General features: G+C 32.9%; 1 protein-coding gene across 1 annotated transcript; it reads right to left on the reverse strand.

The window, feature by feature from the left end:
* Positions 1 to 894: 894 nt before the first annotated feature.
* LOC125061435 (circadian clock-controlled protein daywake-like) lies at positions 895 to 13,276 on the reverse strand. Its single transcript, XM_047666897.1, has 5 exons — positions 13,120 to 13,276; positions 6,505 to 6,733; positions 4,668 to 4,804; positions 3,962 to 4,111; positions 895 to 1,865 (listed from the first exon to the last, which is right to left on the reverse strand). The coding sequence occupies exons 1-5, from the start codon at positions 13,181 to 13,183 to the stop codon at positions 1,705 to 1,707; spliced, it is 741 nt and encodes a 246-aa protein (XP_047522853.1). The 5' UTR covers positions 13,184 to 13,276; the 3' UTR covers positions 895 to 1,704.
* Positions 13,277 to 23,822: the final 10,546 nt, after the last annotated feature.

Here is a 23,822-nt window from a genome sequence, read left to right on the forward strand (position 1 = left end):
TTATTAATCGATATCTCGACGATTTTTTATATTACGTTTCAGGGGTTTTGATTTGGACAATAGAGTTTCCCTGTTATTTTTTTGTATAATTGCAGCAATCGTAGAAAATACTAATAATAATCACCTATTTGAAGTAAGGTTCGATTGAAAATATATCTTCTTGGCAAAATTTAAAATTACCGTTAAGATCTTCATTATCTTATAGGCCAGAACCTTCCCGACTCAAAAGTGAATCAGACTTCCGAAGATTGTGATTGGTCAACAGAATAGTAAAATCCGCGACGTAGTACGTTTAATATTACGTATACGTTCGCTAATCACAATTAAACACGCGTTTCGTTTTCTGTTGTTTTTTTTTTCCCACCCCTTGGTATACATATATATATATAGCATTGTAGGGTAGATTTTACTTGACGTTTAACTGTGTTCTCACAAAAGCCGACACTCTGAAGTTAGCAGTATAACATTATAAAATAAAAAATCTTCTTTAATTATGTAGAAATATTTTTTTGTGATATTTAAATAAACTTCATTTAGTAACTAGATAATGTGTTATAATAAAACTTTCAATGTTAGTGTCGTTTTTTCAACAAACGTAGAATTAGGGGGAAAGATAAAAAATTTAAAAAGATTTTTATGTAACGCGTGTACATAAGTTCACACACATGTTTTTTTATACATAGGACCCCTGAAAGCCAATCAGGCACGCGATCAGACAGATCTTTGGCCGAGAAACTAAACAGCAGGGCCGTGTCAGTTCCCCCCTTTCTTTCCCCCCTTTCTTAAAAAGGGACTTTATTTACTTGAACTAGGTCTTGGCGGCTTTTTTTTCTTTTAAACATGTTTCTATTATAATTGATATTCGTTTGATGTGATATGAAATAAATCAAGGAATATAAAAATACATTTTATTTTACTTAACTTTACGGAAATCACAAATATAAATATTTTGGATATAGCAAGCGACATTTCCTTGTGACATTATAAAACTTGAACCGAACTTGAAACTTGCCGTGAGAAATTAAATCGAGTTGATTTCTATATTAATAATACTGTTAAGCTGGTTTGACCACAATATTTTTTAAAAGGAAATGTTGCTTGTAATTGTACAATTACCTGACAAGAACATCAACAATCGAAACCTCAAACTTGTATTCGTCAGAAAATTATACAAGATTCTATAATCATTTAAGAACTGTCAATCAAGACGACGCTCACATAAGATACGACATGGATCTCTAAGAGCAATAAAATACAATTTATATGTACTTAGCCTTAGAAGTAATACATTTAATAAATGTTCATCCATTTAAGAAGTTTTATTTAAAAGATTATAACAAAGACAATAGCCATAAGCCTATTTTGTTTGCCAACTTACATTCTGACAAATGCGGATGAACTAAATCCATACAACGCACTTGGAAGCCATTTTAATATTGCGTTGGCCAAACAATTGTTGAAATCCTGTTTTGTTCATTTATTTTATATCAGCCTTCTATGCAATAATTGTCATTAGATTTGCTCCTAGATTTGTGGAAGATTTGCTCTCCAGGACCTACGTATTACCATTATAAATAGAACCTTTTAAGTACAGAACAGGGTTTAATTTTCTATGAATCGTACTGGCTCCGTAAATTCTATCGCTGAAGAATGACAGCCCAAGTACGCTCTATAGAAAGTATACCTAATAATGTAATACATTAATTACTGGTTATAACCTTGGACAATAGTGGAAATTTGAACTTTGGAGAAGAATTTGTTTATATCTTTAACAATAGTTTTAACTATCTGCTTGATGACGGGTGGTGCGAGGTCATCCATGAGCTGTCGCCAATTTTCATTCGCGAATTGTAGGGTGGTTCCCGCTGGAATTGTAAAATAGTATTTATTATAAATATTATAATACGAGAGCAGTGTTGGCCTCGTGGCTTCAGCGTGCGATTCTCATCTCTGAGGTCGATGGTTCGATCCCCGGCTGTGCATCAATGGACTTTCTTTCTATGTGTGCATTTAACATTTGCTCGAACGTGAAGAAAGTAGAAACCGACATGTCTTAGACCCAAAAAGTCGACGGCGTGTGTCAAGCACTGGAGGCTGATCACATACTTGCCTATTAGATAGAAAAATGATCATGAAACAGATTCAGAAATCTGAGGACCTACAACTACAACCTATATGAGGCCTAGGCCGCAGATTGCATTCGTTTCTTCGATTATTTATATTTCATAGACAAGTAGGTGATCAGCCTTCTGTCTGATTCGAGACAAGTCGGTCTCCTCACGATATTTACTTTCAACCGGAAAGTCCTTTGGTGCCCAGTGACCTCAGGGATGAGTCTCATGATGAAGCCAACTGCTTTAACCATTATACATATTCAAAATGTTTAAAAAACATCCGTGCCAAACGGATAAAAACGCTAATTTATTACATTATTTACATAACTCGATGTATCGAGTGCTGTCAGCAATTTAAATGATTCAAGAACGTGTAAAAATCGTCGTTATAAAACTGGAAACATAATTGGAGTTTAAGGTCATTGCCATCTTATCAGCACTGATTTTCGTGTCGGTGATATCACGTAATTGGCATAAGATAATCGAGCGGTTGCCCATGTCATGAAAAGTAATTTCAAGGCATACCTTATCGCTTTCGAAGTGAAACTTCTTTAGGCGCATGAGGGTAAATTTTTCGAAAACATCACGAAGAGAGTGAGAAGGGCGAATTACCTCATAGAAATTCTATTTTTAAAATTAAAATTTTGTAAAGAAAATTTATGAAATATTAGTATTTTATATTTTATGTAAAATAATTAATTGAAATCTCAAATGACGAATTGTAAATTAAAATGTCACGTGTTTTTACTATAGAAGAAATAAATTAAATTCATTAAATTCCTATGATATCCTTTTTCCCTCCCTCAAAGTCTCGGAATTCTAAAGTTTTAGATTTGTATAAATATGAAGAAGAGTTAAAAATTAGTTTGCCAAAGAAGATTCAATTCCGACATGTGTAGGTACTTTGTACAATAACAATAGCAGTCTATTCAGAAACGCGACACTTAAAAATCATTTTTGTAATTCGTTTTTATGTTTCGTTAAACTATTTAATAACAGACTGGTTTGTCTATTAATTAACCGCAGTGGTGAATACTTCAACGTTCTCTCACCATAGACGTTGTTACTTCTCTCATTGGCGTATCTAGGATTTCCTCATCATACGCATAAGTAATTTTTGCGTCAATACCAAAATACATATTGATGTGCTTCTGTTTCTGGGATATTTTTGGAGAAAAAGTCTAACGAGAATTAAATGCAGCGTATCCGTAAAGATAAATAAGCATTATAAAAAGCGTAAATCTTGACGCGCGGATATATCTTTTTTCGACAGCATTTATAAAACGATTTGTCGTAATTACGACTGGTTATATAAACAGAGTTGGTGAACGTGTCATCTTAAGGACCTCATAGCCAAACGGTCTTTGTATGTGGCCGTGGTGGGTGTGGGGTACCAGGTTCGATTCCCGGTTCGAGAGTAAGTTTTAAATTTATTCTCGGCCTTTGGTAGGGTTGTACGGTACCAGGCGAGTGCTTAAACCGTACAGTGAGGGCACGGTTGAGTTTCTATAGTATGTAGTGGGCATCGAACTATAGAAATTCCTATGTAGGTTTAGAACGTCGCAATACGCTCTAGGCCGAGGATGGCAATTACAAGTGGTTAAGTAATTCAACATTCCTTTTTGCCCGGGTCCCTTGGGTAGAATGCCTAGCGAACCCCGAGGGCCCATATTAAGGGCGTGTGAAGGGCTGAGGCGTTTTTAGTGGGTGGGGTTTCGCTACCTCTCTGAATAGCAGAGGGATTTGAGTGTAGACGCAGCCCCACAGTCCCCGCGTCAAGCTCGACAACCTTGATGCGGGCCTGCGTAAGCGCATTTTCACCTCATAAAAAAAAAGTGTCATCTTACCAAGTTGTTTGTTTCCATTGAACAGGTTTCTTAAGTCGAAAGTAGTTTTTTCGATATTATATTTGTAGTGCGGCGTTTGTAACTTAAAATGTTCCCCATTGCTATCATTTATATGCAACAACTTGCTGTTAATCTCCACTTCCACGTTTCCTGTGAATTTAATTGTTTAAACAAAAGTTAATATATTGTAATTTACAATTAGTTCTCGTCATGCTAATTTTCCCTTGCATTTTGTGACACATTTTTAATACATGAAACAATCTGGTGCATGGGATACTGTGTTTACATAGACTAAATCAGTTAAAAATGTCAAAAAACCCGGAAGTTAGTAAACACGCGAGTCGATGAAGTGTTTCGTCTGATTTTGATTGGTCAATGCACAGACACAAAAATCTTTAAAACCTAAGATTGACACAGATTAAAAATAAAATCATTATCATTCTATTTTTGAACTCAGATACTGACAAAGCAAATTTAAAGTCATTCATCTTCATTAACTTTGACCTTTATTTAACACTAATAGCGGCTGTTCGTTTTTCAAAACTGTAGCCGCATGTCTATGACTAGACACTGTTAACCAATGATATACGAAGATCGTCATCGAATCGTCTTTTGTTTTAAATTCTCAACCTCCGTGTTAGTTTTTTTAAGTTTAGGCAAATATTAGGAATATTAAATATGCTGTGTAATTAAAGGTAATACTTACGACATTCAATAAATGCGTCGCCATCTCCTTTAATAGGTAGGATTAAAATTTTTCCATCTGCGTTGTAAGTCGAAGTCATACTCAGGTTGCCTTTCAAACTAAGTTTGAATTTTTCTTCCTTTTCGCCGATGTCGATGCTAAAACAAAATCTTTATTGAAACAATGGGCATTGTTAACTAAATAGGGTGCGATTCTTTTGTTTTAACGATTGACGCTTTTAGAAAAAAATAGTCACAGACTATATATTATAATCCGTGTATTTTTTTTAAATTAAACGTTAAGGTTTTACACGATTTATGTACTAGAACAAATGTGTAGGTATTACGTTTTATTGTCAAATATGTATATATTACATCCTAACAATAGTAATCATGTACGCGAGACATTAATATTTTTTTATAGATTTTTTTATCAAACTAAGAATTTCCTTTACTTTGCAAATAAAGTAATTTTTATTTCTAATTAAAGTATAAAAGGCCAAATATATCAGTTTTATTAAACGGATTTAAGTTATGTTCTCATTCGGTCTCATCAAAATCCAATACTTTCTGTCATATTGTGTAAACTATGTGATGCAGAGTTTATTGCCAGTTCTTCTCTTTCGTTCTAAGCCCTCGATTTGAGAACTGGCAAGAAATGTAAAATTAGAAGCATTTAATGTATATATATTTTTTGACGTTTATAACATTTTGTTACCTATATGAAAGTATGATTTTGACTTTTGACTTTAGAAGCTTGGATTTACTCTACTTATATGAACAACTAAAAGCTAAAAAAGTGATGAACAGTATGGTGACCCGTTTCAAAAGCACTTGCGCAGTCGCAGTAAAAAGCTAGAGATCAAGCTAAAGAACACATCATTTTTTTCTAACTACTCCGCCATTGTTCACATAATATGCTATGTTATTTGCGTATTTACAATGAGTAATGTAAGTAATTGAACAATTTCATATGGAAAAATTTACAATGGCTATAAGTATGGGAATTTATGAATCGTTTGCGTCTTCATATAATTATGAGATTTATTCATTAAAGGGGCTGTTCAAGTATTACGTAAGCACTATAAGGGATTATGTCAACAGTAATTATTTACTTGTTTACACATATTACCCACGAGGATTCCTACAAAAAATTAATTCGTTTATGTACTATTATTGAAGTTATACTTCTTTAGGCGCGTTATGAAAAATTGATGAGAGTGAAATTTTACGATTGCGCGCGCACTGTGACACAAAGTTGTCAGTGTGATTATAGCGTGCGCGAGCGAGATGGGAATAAGATAATCTACAAGTAAAAAGAAATAGAATATGCGTGAAGTTAGCAGCGATGCCAAGAATTTTGAATGACCATAATGACATTTACCTTTTAAACAAATAAAGGAGTTTTAATTATTTTTTCAAAGAAATTTAGCAATGTTTTTTCACAAAGACCTATTGTTACTTAGTTAAAAGGTTATGAAACATACCAAGTTATTAAATTGAATAAATAATATAATAAAATAATAAATAATAATATTATTTGTTATTAATATTAATTAATAATTGAATAATATACTATATAATATTATTAAATTGTTTACGTTAAATATTAATTATATTAAAAAAAAATAAAGAAAGCCAAAGAAGTATAACTTCTTACGCGCGTACATAAGTACCCGCAACCTTTTTTTTTTTCAATTGAAACAATTTGACTTAGGGTCCTTCAAGATAAGAGTGATTCTTAAAAGGCTGGCAACGCACTTGCGAGACCTCTAGCAGTCTCCATGGGTGGCGGTGTCACTTAACATGATGAGCGTCCTGTCCGTTTGCTGTTCCATATATATATTTTGAATACTTACTCCAAATCCTTCAAGGAGACCTTTGAGAGGCCGTGCATTTTTGCATTTGTGAAGGTCAATTTTAAACCACTTCCATCAATGTGTATATCGTTCAAATCCACTGGATCGATAGTCGGCACTCCAAGTTCTGGTATTCCTTTTGCAAATAATGGCAGACTTTTTTCCAACTGAACTCGCACACATTTTTTGAAATCACTCTTTTTTAGCTCGCATGGTGTAATGTAGGACGCTGAAAATGAAAATCCTTTAAAAATCAACATCACAGTCTTAATGTAACCTATTTCATTTTAAATCGTTGATTAGAATATTCAATTTATTAGTGTATTGATAAACTTGGGTTTGGAAATGAGATAATAGTGCAGGTAGGCGATAGATATAATGAAAAATCCTATCCTCATCAATCGTGACTTGTATAATTCTTATGTTTCCTTTTACATCACTATTCGCTGTTCATATATTTGTAAGATTAGCTTTTAAGTTTTTAGTTTGTTATTAATATTTTTTTTTGTATTACTTTAGATTAAGGATTCTGCACTTCTCGCACGCATCATGTTTCTTTTTTTTAGTTTTTCTCTTAACTAGGGTTGCCTGGAAGAAATCGCTTATTAGCGATAAGGCCGCCCGTTGCATCCCTTATAATTTTTATGTATTGTGTTTCTTTTATTTGCAACGAAGTGTAAATAAATAAAAAATAAAATAAATAAAAATGACAAAGAAAACAGATATCTGAGGTCAATCGTTGGTCTGCCATTGTTCCGAAAATATAAGAATTAATTTGAACTTTAACAAGATAACTGATGAGTGTAAACACAAAATAAACTTAAATTCCTTTGAGTTTCTTTATTCGTTCATACTACTCATATAGACTCTAAAATGCTGATTTTCTATCAGCGATGTCAGGTGATAACAGGACCTATTATAGGCACCAGGACAAAGATGGTCAATCTCTGTATTGGAAAACTTGCAAATTGCAAATTTGTACAGAGGCAAATTATTGTTGATTTTTTATCTTACACACCAAGATATATGGAGCCAAATAACCACACTCGGCGTGGTAAACGGTCGCAATTCACTCAGAGAAGCATCATTTACGCATGTCTTGCGCACCCTAGACACTTGCTTGTGAGACGGATATATTTAGTGGCACGTGAATTCACATTACACACATTATTTCTTATCTACTATATAAAAATAAGTCGGGTTTTCCTTCCTGACGCTATAACTCCAGAACGCACGAACCGATTTCCACGGTATTGCATTCGTTGAAAAGGTCTCGGGCTCCGTGAGGTTTATAGCAAAGAAAATTCAGGAAAAATTTCAACAGAAAAGCGGGATCACCAAACGAAATGTTACATAAAACGAAGCCATCTGGTGGCGAAACGGAGTTCGCCGTGTTTGCTAGTTAGTTATAAAAAGGTTTAGGTTTTAAGTTTTCAACATAATATTATGTTTTGAGTGAAAGAACTTTTGTGTGTGGGATAAAAGGAATTTCGTGTGTTAGCAATTGCAAGCATTTTTAGCGAAAAAATAGTAATGATATATATATATATATATATATATATATATATATATATAATGATATATAGCTTGATAAACATTATTCGGACTCTGCACCAGGAAAATCAACCGTTGAGAAGTGGTTTGCTAAGTTTAAACGACACGAAATGACCACCGAGGACCGTACACGCAGTAGACTCGTGGTCGAATGTTCGCTGGACAGTAATTTTGCGCCTAGGTAATACAATTTATCGAAAATAAGTATGACTGAAACCTCCTTTTATACATAGACATACAATTTATTATTAACAAAATACACACAGAAAAACAAAATAGCAATAATCAAAAAAATATAAAAAATGTTTTTTTTTATAAAAAAAAACAAGGTATATTTTAATTGACTCTAGCTCAGCATTATGCTGAGGAGCAGACTGTTCCACAGCGCTGGTCATTCTGCCAGAGACCACAACAGCTAGTTTTCGCCTCAGTAAATATACCTCCAACAGTAAAAAAAATCATAAACCCTAAACTTCATAAATTCGAAGGTCTTTAGTATTTTGAGTTCCGTAAAGAATATGGATTAACGCGCGCAAGCCCTAGTGGTAAACACCTTTATCAGGCGTGATATTGCAATAAGGAGTATCGCAATCGATTGACACTCTTATCACGAGACACACGTATTATTTCGATACAAATACGATTGACATTAGCCGTCCATAGCGATAGAATTCTAAGGCCCCAATCCTTTAAAACTAGCTGTAATAGGGAAGATGTTTATTTATTTCGTAATCCTACAGCTAACTAATAATATATAACAAAAACAATTACTGAAAATACCTATAGCCAAAGATGCAATACATAATATATACAAAAAGGTGCAAACATTTACGAAAAGAAAAATCAATGAAAAATATTAAATACATTTAATTAAGTAATACCTAATTGGGCTGTGTTGTGTGATGGTGTGAAAGTGAGGGTGTATGTGGGGCTCATGATACAGGTTATTAAGCGCTACGGATATTCTTAATAGTCCTTTTAAACAAATTCCGCGAAAGTTTAAACAAGTCAAGGCTTAAATGGTGGTTGTTGTATGTCCGGTCTGCGCGATACAAAACTGAGTTTTTTTGTTTATTTTAGTTGCAATGTTGAGAATATTCCGAGTATAGGTTTTGTTAATTTATTGTTGTTCTTACACATATTTGAAAAAAGGGAATAACATTTAACTCTAATGGTTGACAGTTAATGACAATTATATATAGGAAAATGGCTAGTATTCAATAAATATAAGTCTAAAGTATTAAACCATATTACTATATGTCAGGTGTTCAAGGCAAAACTATGCCGTATACCTAACTGGAATTCTAAAATTAAATTAAAATTTTTGAAACAACCTTCTTACAGAAAGGCTTTTCTCCTTGGCAAACATATGAGTCTAATGGAACGGTTTCTAGTATTTGTTAATTAGTGTATCTAATATATAAAATTCTCGTGTCGCGGTGTTTGTGGTTAAACACCTCCGAAACAGCTCGACCGATTCTCATGAAATTTTGTGTGCATATTGGGTATATCTGAGAATCGAACAACATCTATTTTTCATCCCCCTAAATGTTACGGGTAGTCCACCCCTAAATATTTTTTTTCTATTTTTATTTTTTTATGATACAGCATTAAAAAATACATACAACCCCTAATTTTCACCCCTCTACGATCAACCCCTATTTTTTATTATAAATGATATTACTTGGCAAAACGACGTTTGCCGGATCAGCTAGTATTATCTATAAAAGTTTTCTATGAAAGTATTCTAGTTGTACATGTGTGTATTGTAAGTTTTAAAAGGCTGCGGCGCTTAAGTAATTGTAAATCAAAAGCCTTCGGAAAATTAATTACACGTTTAAAAAATGTTGACAAGGATTCATTTATGCAAAGGTCATTGCTTTGTTTAAGTATTTACTTATTAATATTTCATTCGGGTACCATTGATTATATTTCCTAAGTGATTATGAAATCTTTAAGTAATATAATTATCAAACATTATTCATATTATTTTGTCTGTACATTATTCGATTATATTAGTATGTATTTTAATCCCCATATAAAAGGATACTTAGAATGTTTTAAATATAAATTAAATCGTTTGAGGAAGACTTTCTGTAGGCAATTAATATTTAAGGAAATTAATTTAAATAATAACATTTTAATAGTAATAAGAAATCAATAAAGCTAAATTAGATTTTGACTATTGACTATATATAGAAGATCTCTCACAGTTCTGACACAGTCAGTGTTCATTATGATATTTAAAAAAAATAGGTTCATTGTGTACAATAGTCTTGACAGTAATAAAATATTCAGCCTTTTGTTGCAGTCCATCCGATTAAAAAAACAAAAAAAAAACTGTCAGGTCTGAACCTCAGATTGTAGAAAAACAATATTTTTCTTAACAGACTAAGGTTTGGGTCTAAGACCAAAATATGTTTTCCTTTACTGTACAGCGAGCGTTAAATACGTATACATAGGCAGCCGGGGATTGAACCTATGACCTCAGGCATGAAAAGGCAATGAAGCCACTATACAACTCTTCGGATTTATATGTACCTATCCTTCTGATTTTTTTTCGGAGTTTACCCAGTTTGATTCCACTATAATTCCTGTTATTCCAGCTTATTTTTTTTTAATTTGATGCGCCATTGTTAATTAATTATTTCCATTTAATTAATAAATTGCGTTTCCATTATTTACACTCCGTTCCCAGGTAGCATGAAATGTCACAGATAACAACTACACGACTATACTCAAGGAAAATGTCATTTCAAAGGCTATAAGGGCATTTTCTTTAAAGAGGACACCCTTACATGTAGAGATTATGCGAACACGACATTTTGACATAAAAAATCAATTAAGCTAATGGTATAATCCTGTTTGTCTACTTTATTTAAATAATTTACCCGGTAAAAAATGTTTATTAACATTCCATAGGCTATCGAGTTTTAGAAATTACGTTGTTTTCTAAATCACACAGATTATTTTAGGCAGGAACTATTTATTGGTTAAATTGAATTGAAATAAATGTAAAGTCAACGGAAAGAGAGTTCAGTAAACTTGTCTTCTTTTCTCCATCTCTATTAAATGCTTTGTCCTCATCAACATAGTTTTTTTTTATAAAGAACCAAGTAAAATTTTATTTTGCTTTCAAACTCAACGAATAAATATCGCATGAGGAAATGCTGCCAGCGTTAAGGGTACACTACCACAGGGATCCATTTTTTTATATTTATTAATTTTTAATTATAATTATTACTATGTAGGTTAAGAATATATAAATACTGTATATTTGTGTGTTGGAAATAAATTAAGTAAATAATCGAGCTATTGTCGTTACAATAATGTATAGGAATTAATGATAAAACCAGAACAGAACAAAGAAATGAACAGCTTCAAAATATTACATATCGCATATAAAGCCTCTTTTTTAAATTCTTGCACTTGAGTATATTTCCGGAAGTAAATGACTCAATATTGTGACATTTACATTTGAAACAATTTATTTTAATATTCTTATTACAGTTTAATTGTCTACTTACAACTTATATTAAGCTATTATCCTCTGTTTTTGGTCAAGAGTAGACCCATGAAGATAAATTTAAGAATGGTGTAAAAGATTACAAGCTGGAAGACGCCAAGCATCGTAATCAGTGGAGGATATTAAAACACCACCCATGAAGGGTTGTTGCGCCACTAGACAACATATATCCACTTATAAACTATGTACAGTTTGACCTAGCTAAAGTTATTGCTGGATATATCCCATTAATTTAAGGTTGGAGTCAGTGGAAGACATTTTTAAAATCTGTGGAAAGGTATACTGCTTGAATATCCATTAATTGGATGACTAATGATCTATACCAGTTAAGTTTTCCTGTTATATTTTATAACTTGATCTTTAAAGTGCAAAGCAAGGATGTGTTTTAGTTAAATAAATAATTGCACAAGGAAACAAATATATTTAAATATTTTAGATTTAATGTAATATAACTAGAATTTTGTATCTATTTAAGCTAGTTTAACTACCAAATATTATATATAGTCTAAATTGACGGCATCAAGGCTCTATGTATGAAGCCAAAACCCATATAGAGTAGGTAACTCATATATTTCGGGAAATCTGTATTGTTACTAAGTGTTAGCATAATATACCTAATTGATCGACGTTTTAGCTAAGCAAACAGTAATAAAACCTATTGTTTATATAACTCTACCGTTGTTGATATTCTATTGATTGCCATGTCTATTATTGCAATTAATTATTTCTTAAAACTGTTTCATTGTTTTTTTTTAATTTGAGTTATTAACATGCATTAAATAGCCTTCCTGGATTAGTTTAATTATTACTATTGTGTTAATAAACACATCTGCAAAAATTGCGCAATTTCAGGATTTAATACTAAAATTAGTTTAATTTATTTCATAATTAAGTTATAAGATACGACGTTATAATTTTAAGTATAATACTTGTAAAATTTTGGTGTATTATAGGTATTTTTATCCCGTTAAATGTATGATTAATTTATTAAATATTTATAAGAAATCATTCATAATACTTACTAATATTTAACAAAATAATATTTTAAGAAAATTGAATGGAACACGCAATATTTTTGTAATTTTAAATATAAAATTATTAATTGTCTTTAGTTTTGTTTTTTAAATCTCTCGTTTGAAATAGAAAATAAGTGAATACGTATAAGTAGTGAAAATTGTGGCATTGGTTATTAAAACATATATATGAATCTTTAAGATATAACCGTAATTCTAATTAACCAAAAAGCCTCGGGAAATTATGGTATAAATTAGTTCGAGTCAACCAAATTATGCTTTCCTAAAGTAATTCTCCATAAAAATATTCTAAAATATAACCGCAATGATGTCTATAAAATTTGAAGAATACCACTATTTCTCCAAGATAAGATGCCGATGTCAAACAAAAAATAACCATCCGTCAAGTAGTGGAAAAATACAAACACTCCAACAATCAAGAGTCTTTTAAATGTTTTTATTATATTTAACTAGAAATAATATTCACTCACAATTAATAATTTATTATTAAATAAAACTTACGTAAAAAATCCTCCGAGTTCGCGAAGCAAGCCGCTGTTAGGAACACAAAAATCGACAGTTTCATTATGAAGCTTTAATAAGTTTATGTCAAGAGGCAAGCACCCACTGCTTCTGTGCAGCCTTTGTGCTATATTTATGTAGTCGCCGTATGACGTATCACTTGTAAAAATCACAAAACAACTATAAATATTTGACTGTGTCATCAATTTTTTGCTTTTTAATGTCACAGTGAAGTTGTTTTTATATTTGTATGTCCAGTCAATAGATAGCTTTCTGTTAAAATAGTTCCGAGTGGCCAGCTTGTCATAACGCTGCGTGATTGACAATCAAAACACGTAATAGTGCTCTGTATGAATTATTCATATATTAATCATCACAAATGAATAAATAGATGTTCGATTCTTCACTCTTTAGTTATATTACTCCCTTATAGAACTAAACAGTCTTATACACTTGTATTTAATTTTTATTGAAATTTTCCTTTCGTAAATGTTTTACGCTATTTATATTTTGTATTCCATCTTTGGCTATATCTTTAGTATAATTGTTTTTTTTGTTATATTTAATTTATGTTAGCTGATTACGAAATAAATAAATATAATTTTACAGAAACAATTATTACTTTGTGGGTTGTCTCTCTCCCTAAAATATGGCTGGCCATGCGTCATACTCGTGAACGGGTGCTACTTGTGGTGACAGGTCGTACTTGAATTCGTGTATGCGGTGATGTTAGTTATTTCGACTATGTATTTACATGTTGTTCCCACGAGAATGTAAGTGCGTGCTCCTATTTCACCATGCTTCCTGTTGATGGAGAACAAATCTTTGTTTTTCATTTATTTTATTATTATTTATTAATTAAGATGTCACGTGGAACATGGTGTAATGGTTGCAGCTCCTTACAAACGTTGTGTAAAACAAAAATTTGGCGATTAATAAGAGTGGCGGTGAGTTTATTGCCAGTTCTTCTCTTCCGTTCTACGCCCTTGGTTTGAGAACTGGCAGTAAATGTAAAATAAGAAGCATTTAATGTATATTTCTTTTTTGACGTTCATAAGTGTACACTGTGTTACCTATATGAATAAATGATTTTTGACTTTGACTTTAGTTATAGTTTGAAACCAAAGTCCTGAAGCAAGTACGGATTTGGGATAGTTTTCATTCCCTGAGTTTCTAGGGTTAAGTTTTTATTCCCTAAGTGTATTTACTGAAGTATATATGCGTGTTTTATGTTAAAATTTGATCGAACAATATTTTATGTATTTATTTTCCTTAACGACGTTTATACAACTTTTTGTTTTGTTTTTTATTACTTTTTGAATTAAATGCATATTTAATGATTGACTATATTTAGATGTTTAGAGTTGCTGAAAGTCTCGTGACCCCACCGAGGACATTATTATTGATACTAACTAATACGCCTGTTTCAACATTTTTTTTGGAGTTTACTTCTTAAGAAACGATTTGAGTTATAAGGCCCGGTACGGAAATTTTATGAAGAGTAAAATCAAGTGTAACACGAAAAGTGGAGGTGTTTTTTTTAATTTCTTTATTTTACATAAACATATAATACAATCGTAATAAGTTACATTAGCAAACCGCTGTTGTTTGTAGAATAGCTTAAAGACGCATAGGTAACGCTTTTGTGCCTTCCAACCAGCCCTGCGATTCTGTAACTCACTTTTCGAACTCACACAGCGGTTTTCGGATCGGCGGTCGCTCTCAAATCAGTCGTGAAGCAGTCATTTTATGATTTGGCATTCTGAAAAGGTGGGAGCTTGTAGTTTATTGTTTATTAGAATGCCAAATCATAAAATGACTGCTTCACGACTGATTTCAGAGCGACCGCCGATGCGAAAACCGCTGTGTGAGTTCGAAAGTGAGTTACAGAATTGCAGGGCAGAATCTTGTCCGGTAACACAGTGCTATTTATTATTTTTACAGCATGTGACAAAACATTTATGCTTAAATTACACAACATTTAGGTAACTAACAACCTGTGATAGTCTTCCGCTAGCAGTCCTAAACCATGCAGTGTTAAACAAATTGTTTATTTGCGTTTTCAGTCGCGGCATAACCCTGCTGAGAGTGTTCAAACATCAGCCAACAGCTACCGGGAATATCTATCAGGAGTTAATAAGTATTCCCTAAGGAATGACACTGCATTTCAGCCCATGATTCAAATTTTAACGAAGGGATGTCGCTACGGTTGTCATCGTTAAGCCCATTATTATTTCCATCTACTATATAAAAATAAGTCGGGTTTTACTTCCTGACGCTATAACTCCAGAACGCACGAACCGATGTCCACGGTTTTGCATTCGTTGGAAAGGTCTCGGACTCCGTGAGGTTTATAGCAAAGAAAATTCAGGAAAAAATTCAGCAGTAAAGCGGGATCACCAAACGAAATGTTACATAAAACGAAGCCATCTGGTGGCGAAACGGAGTTCGCCGAGTTTGCTAGTTATATATACTAAAGGAGGCTTTATTTGGTTTCGTTGATAAAATCCTTCGATAACACGACATATTTAGCATAACAAAAGTGCTTTTCTTTGTAGTCACCGAGAGACGCTCTCTCACATTGCCACTGGTAGTGACAAGGTATTTCGCCTTTACACCCGTAAAAAATATATTTAGTATTCAAAACATCACCATGGCTAACTTATAACAGTACTTTAAGCCTTATTAACAGTACTTATAATCGAGACTTTTGGGGACTCTTGCACAGATACCGGCAAACATCTTGAACAAATGTCCTTGCCTGCGTAGAAACGATTTTTAGTTATCACTGGCAGGGGGACGGCGGGCGGTGGTGCGCGGCAGCGGGAGAGTAACGTGTCGATTGGTAAATCAGTTGACGTTTGTGTCCCGCGATGCGCAAACTTTCCCCCACTCCCTTGTTTAATGCTCAAGAAGTTTGCCGGTATTAATACAGTGCTAAATTTAGTTACCAGCGCGGGACCTATATCCATCTCTTTTTACGAATTAGGTTGAATTTTGACATTAATGGCCCATCATGCTTCTCAATATACATTAAGAAATGGCTCTACCTTAATTACTTTACGGTCTAAGGGTCTAGACTGGTGTTTTCCAACCTCTTTTGTGCCATGCCCTTAGCCTTACTGAAGTTCTTATGCCCCCCTATTCAAAATACGTAACAAATTATTAAAAAAAAATATTTATCCTTTTTAGGAAGAAATTATTAGGAACTTGTTAACGATACACAGTAAAACAAATAATGAAAAAAATAAATTCTAATTACAAATAATTTTAATAAATTTTTTGAATAGCCCCTTAACAATCAAATTGCCCCCCTAATGCGTAGGCGCTGGGAAACACTGGACTAGACTCTATACTCATAGGCGAACTGCATACGTAGTACGGTATGGTGTTTTAAATTTCTTGTTTTGTTTTTATAAAGTTAACCATAGCATACGGTTAAGAATATTGTAAACAATGTCTATTTGTGTGTTAGAAATAAATATAGATTACCATAGATAAGTAACATAAATAAAGATATAGGCCTAGACAACTCTCGTGTGTCAAAATTCAAAGTGTTATTCATACTGAGCTGTACCGAGCCCTAGCTAATCCGCCTCTGCCCACAGAGCTACTGTCTATTGAGACATAATTGTTTGCTAAGACATATATATGTACATCTCCTTTAATAGCCTACATTAGTTAAATATTGTACGTGACTATTGTATCACTGCGGTACGTCATCCGACAGATCCCCTTTAGGTAACAAGGCTGTTCGAGTCATGAACCAGAGTTTTACATAAGTCAACAAAAATATTGTTAGACATTAATTATCGCAAGTAGTATTATGTTAAGGAGGGGGTTATATAAAAAAATAAAGCAATTTCAAATACACCTATAGATTATTTTATATAGTAAATAATATATTTCTTATTGGTATGCACCAAAGGTGAAAACTAGATAAGGTGATAGTACCGCGGTGACCCCAGAGCTGGTGCTTTCCTGGCTCAACGAATAAGTATCGCAATACAGCGAGGAAATGCTGCCAGCGTTAAAGGTACACTGCCACAGGGACCAACCTTTTTAATTTGTTTTAGTTTTATATATTTTTAATATTACTATATAGGTTAAGAAAATTGTAAATGTTTTGATTGTTAAATTACTAAAACCTATTTAATTGTATTATATAGTAAAAAAAAACATTTTAAGAATATATTCTTTAACGCTCGTTTTACCATGAAAGAGATTGTTACGGCATTATTTGAAATACAATAATTTAACACCATAATACAAATAAACTATTTAACAGTAGAATACAAAGAAGTAATTAAACAATATCATAGGTATTTCATAATTCAAAGGTAATAAATACACAATAATGTAATCGTTATTATCATTTCATAACTTTAATAATTATCCCATTATCCACGTAGATTTCCAATTTCCAAGGTTTCTAAGATCCCCTAGTAGACCTAGTAGGCTTAGGGTCTGTTTCACAATGTACGGATAAGTTCTACATAAGTTCCAAATTAGCAATTTACTACTTATTGGTAGGATAAACACTATTGTTGCGTTTCACGACTGTCAGATAGCGCTATTCGTCACATAAAGTCCATCAAAAGTTATGAGTCCGATGAAGTGTCAAATAGACCAATTTATCTTCCAAATAATTTATGTGTTGCATAGCTATTTGGTACTTTATCCATACATTGTGAAACAGACCCTAAGTATGGCAAGAAAGGTATTGTATTTTGACATACGGAGTCATAGTTATGTCCCGTTTCTAAATCTCATCCTAGAGCCCATCGCCTCACTATGTTTTCCAGTAGGAACAAAATTGCGCACAGAAAAATCAATTATTGCATAGCCGGGACTTGAACCCACGGTTGAGCGGCGCATGCTTGCTTCACAAGTCTTCATATAAAAACTATACAAAAAACCAAGTTCAAAAGATGAGAAACATTTGACGAAAATATGGTATTTTTAGACTAAAACAAACACTTTTTTCAATCGTTCGTTGTCATCAGATGCAAAAAACTACTTCATATCTGAGTAAACATTGTACTTATGATAAGATATTCATTTGTTTGTACATTAGCTATCATTTTACAGCATTTTTTGTTCATATTTTATTGAAGTTATACTTGTTTAAAAATATGGTGAGAGTCAATTTTTTTAACAATGCGCGCGCAAACCGTCACAAAAAACCCTGAAGTTAGCTATAGTCAAGATTTTAGTTTTTTAGAAGTTATACTTTTGGCACGTTAGGGAAAAATGATGAGAGTAAATTTTTTCTATTGTTAGTGTCGTTTTTTCTACAAACGTACAATAAGGCTTTCGTTCGAATTCTTCGCGATTTTAACGGATTGAACACAGCTTATCACCTGGATATATTCGGTAGTGGGCTGATCGGTTTTAGAGAAAGCATTTGCAAGTGCCTTTCTCAAACCTAATTTCGCTGTTTTGATGATGATTTTTCTTTTTTTTCTGCTCTAAGTGCCAACAAATTTCTATAATTTTTATTTTTATTTTATTGTGTGCTTTTACTATCGTATATGTTTTAATTGTATTTTTTTATTTTTAATATCTATTTTTTTTTGTGAAACTTTGTTTACTTTAATTGTCACATATTTTAGATGTAAGATTTTGTAAAATAATTAGTAGATTTAGTACTGTGTCTGATGTCGTAAGCTTAATAACTAAAAAAATAAGACGAAAGATACATTTTTTGTAAAGATTTTAATCTTGTTACGCCAAAGAAGTATAACTTCTAACGCGTGTACATACACACACGTTTTTTTCATCCGTTGGTCTGACCAAATTAAGACTATGATAGGTATCAACATCTCTAATGCACTGAGACAAGCTGAGGATACCTCCATAGGAGATCGTATTGCCAGTTCTTCTCTTCCGTTCTACGCCTTTGAATATGACTAGCATTTAATATGTATTTATTTTTTGACGTCATAAGTGTACACCTATATGAATAAATTATTTTGACTTTGACTTTGATGGATTGGTATGGAGGCAGCAGCAGAACAGGTTAGAGCTTTTCAAGACAGGCATGACCTCCAGTAATGTAGATTACGACATCACTACGAAGATGAAGAGAGTACGTTTAAACTGCCACTTTCCCGCTTTGGCAATCACGGTTTTGGGTATGGTGGCTACCACCATCAGACGACCACCTATTCGATTTGTTAATTCTTAAAACACCGACAATTTATACGGCAACTGGTATTGTACAAGTTGTGAACATTTTTAGGGTAGCAGTAGCTTTTGCGCCCAAGTCCTATCAAATATTATAAAATAATAATTTATTTATTGAACATTATAAATAAATAAAAATATAAAGATTAATAATTAATTCATAAATTATTTGATTGTTGTTAAATACAATATTAGTAACCATAACTAACACTGAACACTGATTCTAATTGCTCGTAAAGGAATCTACGCTTAAAATAGTATTTAAACGAGAAAAATTTCCTATTAATAATATTTTAAAGGGGTAATCCCACATTATTCCTGAACATAGGCTATATAAATAAATAATAAGTTAGGGTTATGTGTAGAAACTTTGATAGTATGTACAAAATAACAAAGGGATGTACTACAGTTTTATAGAAGACATCAATATCTTCAATAAAGTCTATGATACCAAATTACTAACTATTAGGTACATTTATATAAACAAAAATAAATCGCAAATCGCGTTGCCAAGCGGAACACTCGAAGACCAATTCAAGTTTTTTATTTATTCCTTGAACTCTGTGGAAGGTTTTATGAAGACAAAATATAGACAATTTAAAAATGTAATACTTTTTATTCCGAAAAAGCGAAGTCAATGGTATGGAGAAATGTTCCATATGTTGATGTGTTCTAAAAGGGTAGGCTAATTATATTGACATAACTTTTACACATTTAAAGGACACGGATTGACGCTTTGACCAACCGAAAGTACTTGCGAAAGAAAAAAGATTCTTCCCAAGATTGGTACGCGAAGCCATTGAAATCAAAAAACAACCCAATTTCAATAGAGAAGACGGCCTAAAATTGTCCTAGGATCCAATAATATCCAAATTAAAATCTCAAGATAAGCAATCCGCGAAAATAGAGGACACAGTGAGCCATTTCTGCCAAAACCCTCCATCTTTTAGTCGATACCAACTCCGGGGAAATAAATACAGATAACACTTTTTCTACAGCTGTGATACTTTTTGACATTCAATACCTTTTGTCTTCAGTCACCGTGACCATGCACGCTGTAAAGCACGCGAAATGTCGGTTAAATTTAAAATTATGTAAAATAATTGTAAAGGGGCCATTGTAAAATATGAGGGCTGATCGAAATTACAGACTTGTCTTAATAAGTTCGGGCCGCGATTATTTCGGAGTGTGTTATTGATTCACACTCTTAAACTGTATAATATTCGATTATTTATTAATCGCCAAAATTAAAATAACACGTTGTGATAATTTTGCTATATTATATCTTCCATAAGTCGCAATATAAAATAAATAAATGCGTAGTTGTCAACCGTTTATCATGTATGAACTTCCTGACCCAGGCATACGGAAAATCCACAAGTCATTGACATTTTCCCAAAGCCGTTTTATTTCCTACATTTCGGAAACAGCTGCATTGTAAAATAACTTTGGGGATATTATCTTTTAACGAATTTGTTAATGTTAAATTAAACTGTATGAGTATGAATTGAAGGTGAATGGAATATTTATTGCGTGGTATGTATTAGGGATTCGTTTCTATATAGATACTATTTTATCTCTATATATTTAAAGTTCTCGTGCCACAATGTTCGTTCCCATACTCCTCCGAAACGGCTCGACCAAATGATTTTTTATGCATATTGAGTAAGTCTGAGAATCGGCTTCTATCTATCTTTCAAACCCCTAAGGTATGAAGGGTGTCCACCACAAAATTTATTTTAAATTTTTTAAAAAAAGAAATTGTTTTTATTTTTTCATGATACAGCATACAAAAATACATACAACCCTTAATTTTCATCTACCCACTACGATCAATCCCTATTTGTTTATTTGTAAGTTAAGAACTTATAACTTGAACTCTGAGGTTTATATAGAGAAAAATCACAGAAAAACATAATAAGTTTTCATTCCGGAAAACCGGAAAAGTGGGTTTGTACTAAAAAGTTAGGCTAAGTAAAATCACATTAAGGAGAAACGAAGTTCGCGGGGGCAGCTAGTTTTATATAATAAATAAATAATAAGAGCGTACATTAGTACGATTAATAATTATCTTAAAAGGCCGGCAAGCACTCGCCCTCTGGAATTGAGTGTCTATATCCATATCACTTAACATCAGATGAGCCTCCTGCCCATTTGTCCCCTGTTCTATAAAAAAAAACTCTATACTCTAGACATCATCATACCAAAACAGGCATTCACACTTCAACCATAGAGATTAATTAGCTTGCCCCAATACATCGACAACTAGTCATCATGTAAAAATATTAGAATCGGGTGCTTTTTTCTTTGGTCTCAAGATGGAGATGATTCAACGGCTGTATGCCATGCAGGTTGTAATCAAATCGAAGTTGAAACTGAGCGCTAAGTATTCCGGTATAATCTTTTGAGCTAATTTGACTGAGTCCAAGTTAATCAATACTTCAGCTTACGATTCACGTCACGTCATATCTGTAAGCTAAAATTATAGATTATAAATTCCTGCTTCCACATTTATCTTTTTATAGTGTCATCTTTGTTCAAAGGTTGGCTTCTTTAATTTTGGATGCCGCGCTTCTGAACAATGACTTGGTGCTTTGACCAAAAGTAGGACCATTGACTAAGATTCTTCAACCAAGACGCATCTGCGGCCAGGTCTCCTTCTACCTGCCACTTTGCCTTGTTTGATTAGTTGAAGGATCACACATTTTTTGGTGTTACGTAAAACGTGTCCGAAATACTCAAGAATCCTTTTCTTAACAGTCTTAAGCACTTCTTTGTTCTTCTGCATTCTGTCCAGCATGTTTGTATTTCGTATGCGGTCTGTCCAAGATATTTTAAGCACACATCGATATACCCAGATCTCGAACGCTTTCAGTATATAAATTATAGTATTTATTCATTAATTTTGAACGTCAAATAAACTAAGCAGTGACGTCATTTCTATTTTTATCGTGCATTAAAACCCATCAATAGTAGAGGAATTCGAAACCATTGTTTCATGCAACAAATGAAATTACTGCATAGCAAACTGAAACTTTCCGGGAAGTTATTATTGGGTCACAACTTTGCTTTTAGATTTGATAAATGGACTATCTAACATTAAAAGAATTCAAATTCGAACTACCATTTTATTAGTTGTAATAATTGTTTAATGGTGTTAGATCGTTTAAGTCTGTGGATCTGTGTATCTTGCCTCCAGCACTTGAGCCAGCATATTTCCGCCACCCGTCACAGGTAAGATTTTCTTTTCACCAGTCAGCAGAGCAGTGCTGGCCTAGTTCAAAGTGCAAATCTCATCCCTGGGGTCGGAGGTTCGATCCCCGGCTGACCACCAATGGAATTTCTATCCGCATTTAACACTCACTCGTACGGTGAAGGAAAATATCGTAAGGAAAGCGGCATTCCTTAGATCCAAAGTTGACGGTGTGTATCAGGCACAGAAGACCTACTTGCGTATAAGAAATGATCACAGAACAGATACAGAAATCTGAGGGCCAGACCTATTAGGTTGTAGCGCCATTGGTATATATATATATATATATATATATGTTTCTTTACAATAACTTGAGAATGCGTATTTCATTAAAGTAACCATTAGTCAGACCTAGCTTCCAGAATATTACATGAATACGATAAAGTAGTTTTACGTGGTTCGCATAAACTAACAAAATTATACAAGCCCTTAAAATTTAAAAAAAAAATTGTATGGAATATTGTGGGGTTTTTTTGTAATTAATCAATCTGAATATACTACTTTCTTTGAAATTTACTCGGGGCACTTAGCAGCCCAAGATTAAGGTTTAATATTAAATAATTGTAAATATAGTTGTAATCACTTGTAATCCGGTGTATTTTTTATCAAACGTTTATTTATATTTATAAAAAAAATCCTGTTAACATAGCTTTCTCAAGCTTTTTTATACATTTCTTTTCAGGCCAAAGATTCAATATAATCAAATGGATTCATCACAATACAGATTAACGTTTCGTAATAGTCGTTAGAAGTTACTTAAACGTATCAAAACAAAACACGACCGAAATGGGCATAAAGACAAAAGACGAGCGCCAGATTGTCGAATTTCAATATTCCAAGTTTTGCAAAAGCCATGACCTTACGATCTTCACCTGTCCACTAGGTCAAGGAAGTGATAACGACCGGTGTAATGATTAAAAATTCAATCTGCACATTATAATGTAATCAGTAAACCGAAGTCTCAAGGATTTGCGTCATCCATAGATTTGCATTTTCCTCAAGGTGTATTTTCTGTATATATTATGTATGGGAGGAGTGTTTAGTAAAGCACAAACTACTGGTATTCGAAACCCGTGCGTATTTTAATTGAATTATTAATAACGTTCTGAATCATACTTCTTCTCTGTCGGATTATTCTTTGTTGAAGATCGCGTCACTGTTAGGCCTGTTGCTAGCAGGGCAATTTGTTCGATCTATGAAAGTCAAAAATCATTTATTCATGTAGGTAACACAATGTACACTTATGAACGCCAAAAAGAAT

Source organism: Pieris napi, chromosome 23 (genome assembly GCF_905475465.1).
Source record: "Pieris napi chromosome 23, ilPieNapi1.2, whole genome shotgun sequence".
Taxonomy (NCBI): domain Eukaryota; kingdom Metazoa; phylum Arthropoda; class Insecta; order Lepidoptera; family Pieridae; genus Pieris; species Pieris napi.

Excerpts from the sequence above, each read along its gene's own strand:
- LOC125061435 (XM_047666897.1), bottom strand. The coding sequence starts at position 13,183 with ATGAAACTGTCGATTTTTGTGTTCCTAACAGCGGCTTGCTTCGCGAAC. Across the intron at positions 6,734-13,119 it reads GAACTCGGAGGATTTTTTAC|CGTCCTACATTACACCATGC; the intron begins GTAAGTTTTATT and ends TTTCATTTTCAG. Across the intron at positions 4,805-6,504 it reads GTCTCCTTGAAGGATTTGGA|CATCGACATCGGCGAAAAGG; the intron begins GTAAGTATTCAA and ends ATTTTGTTTTAG.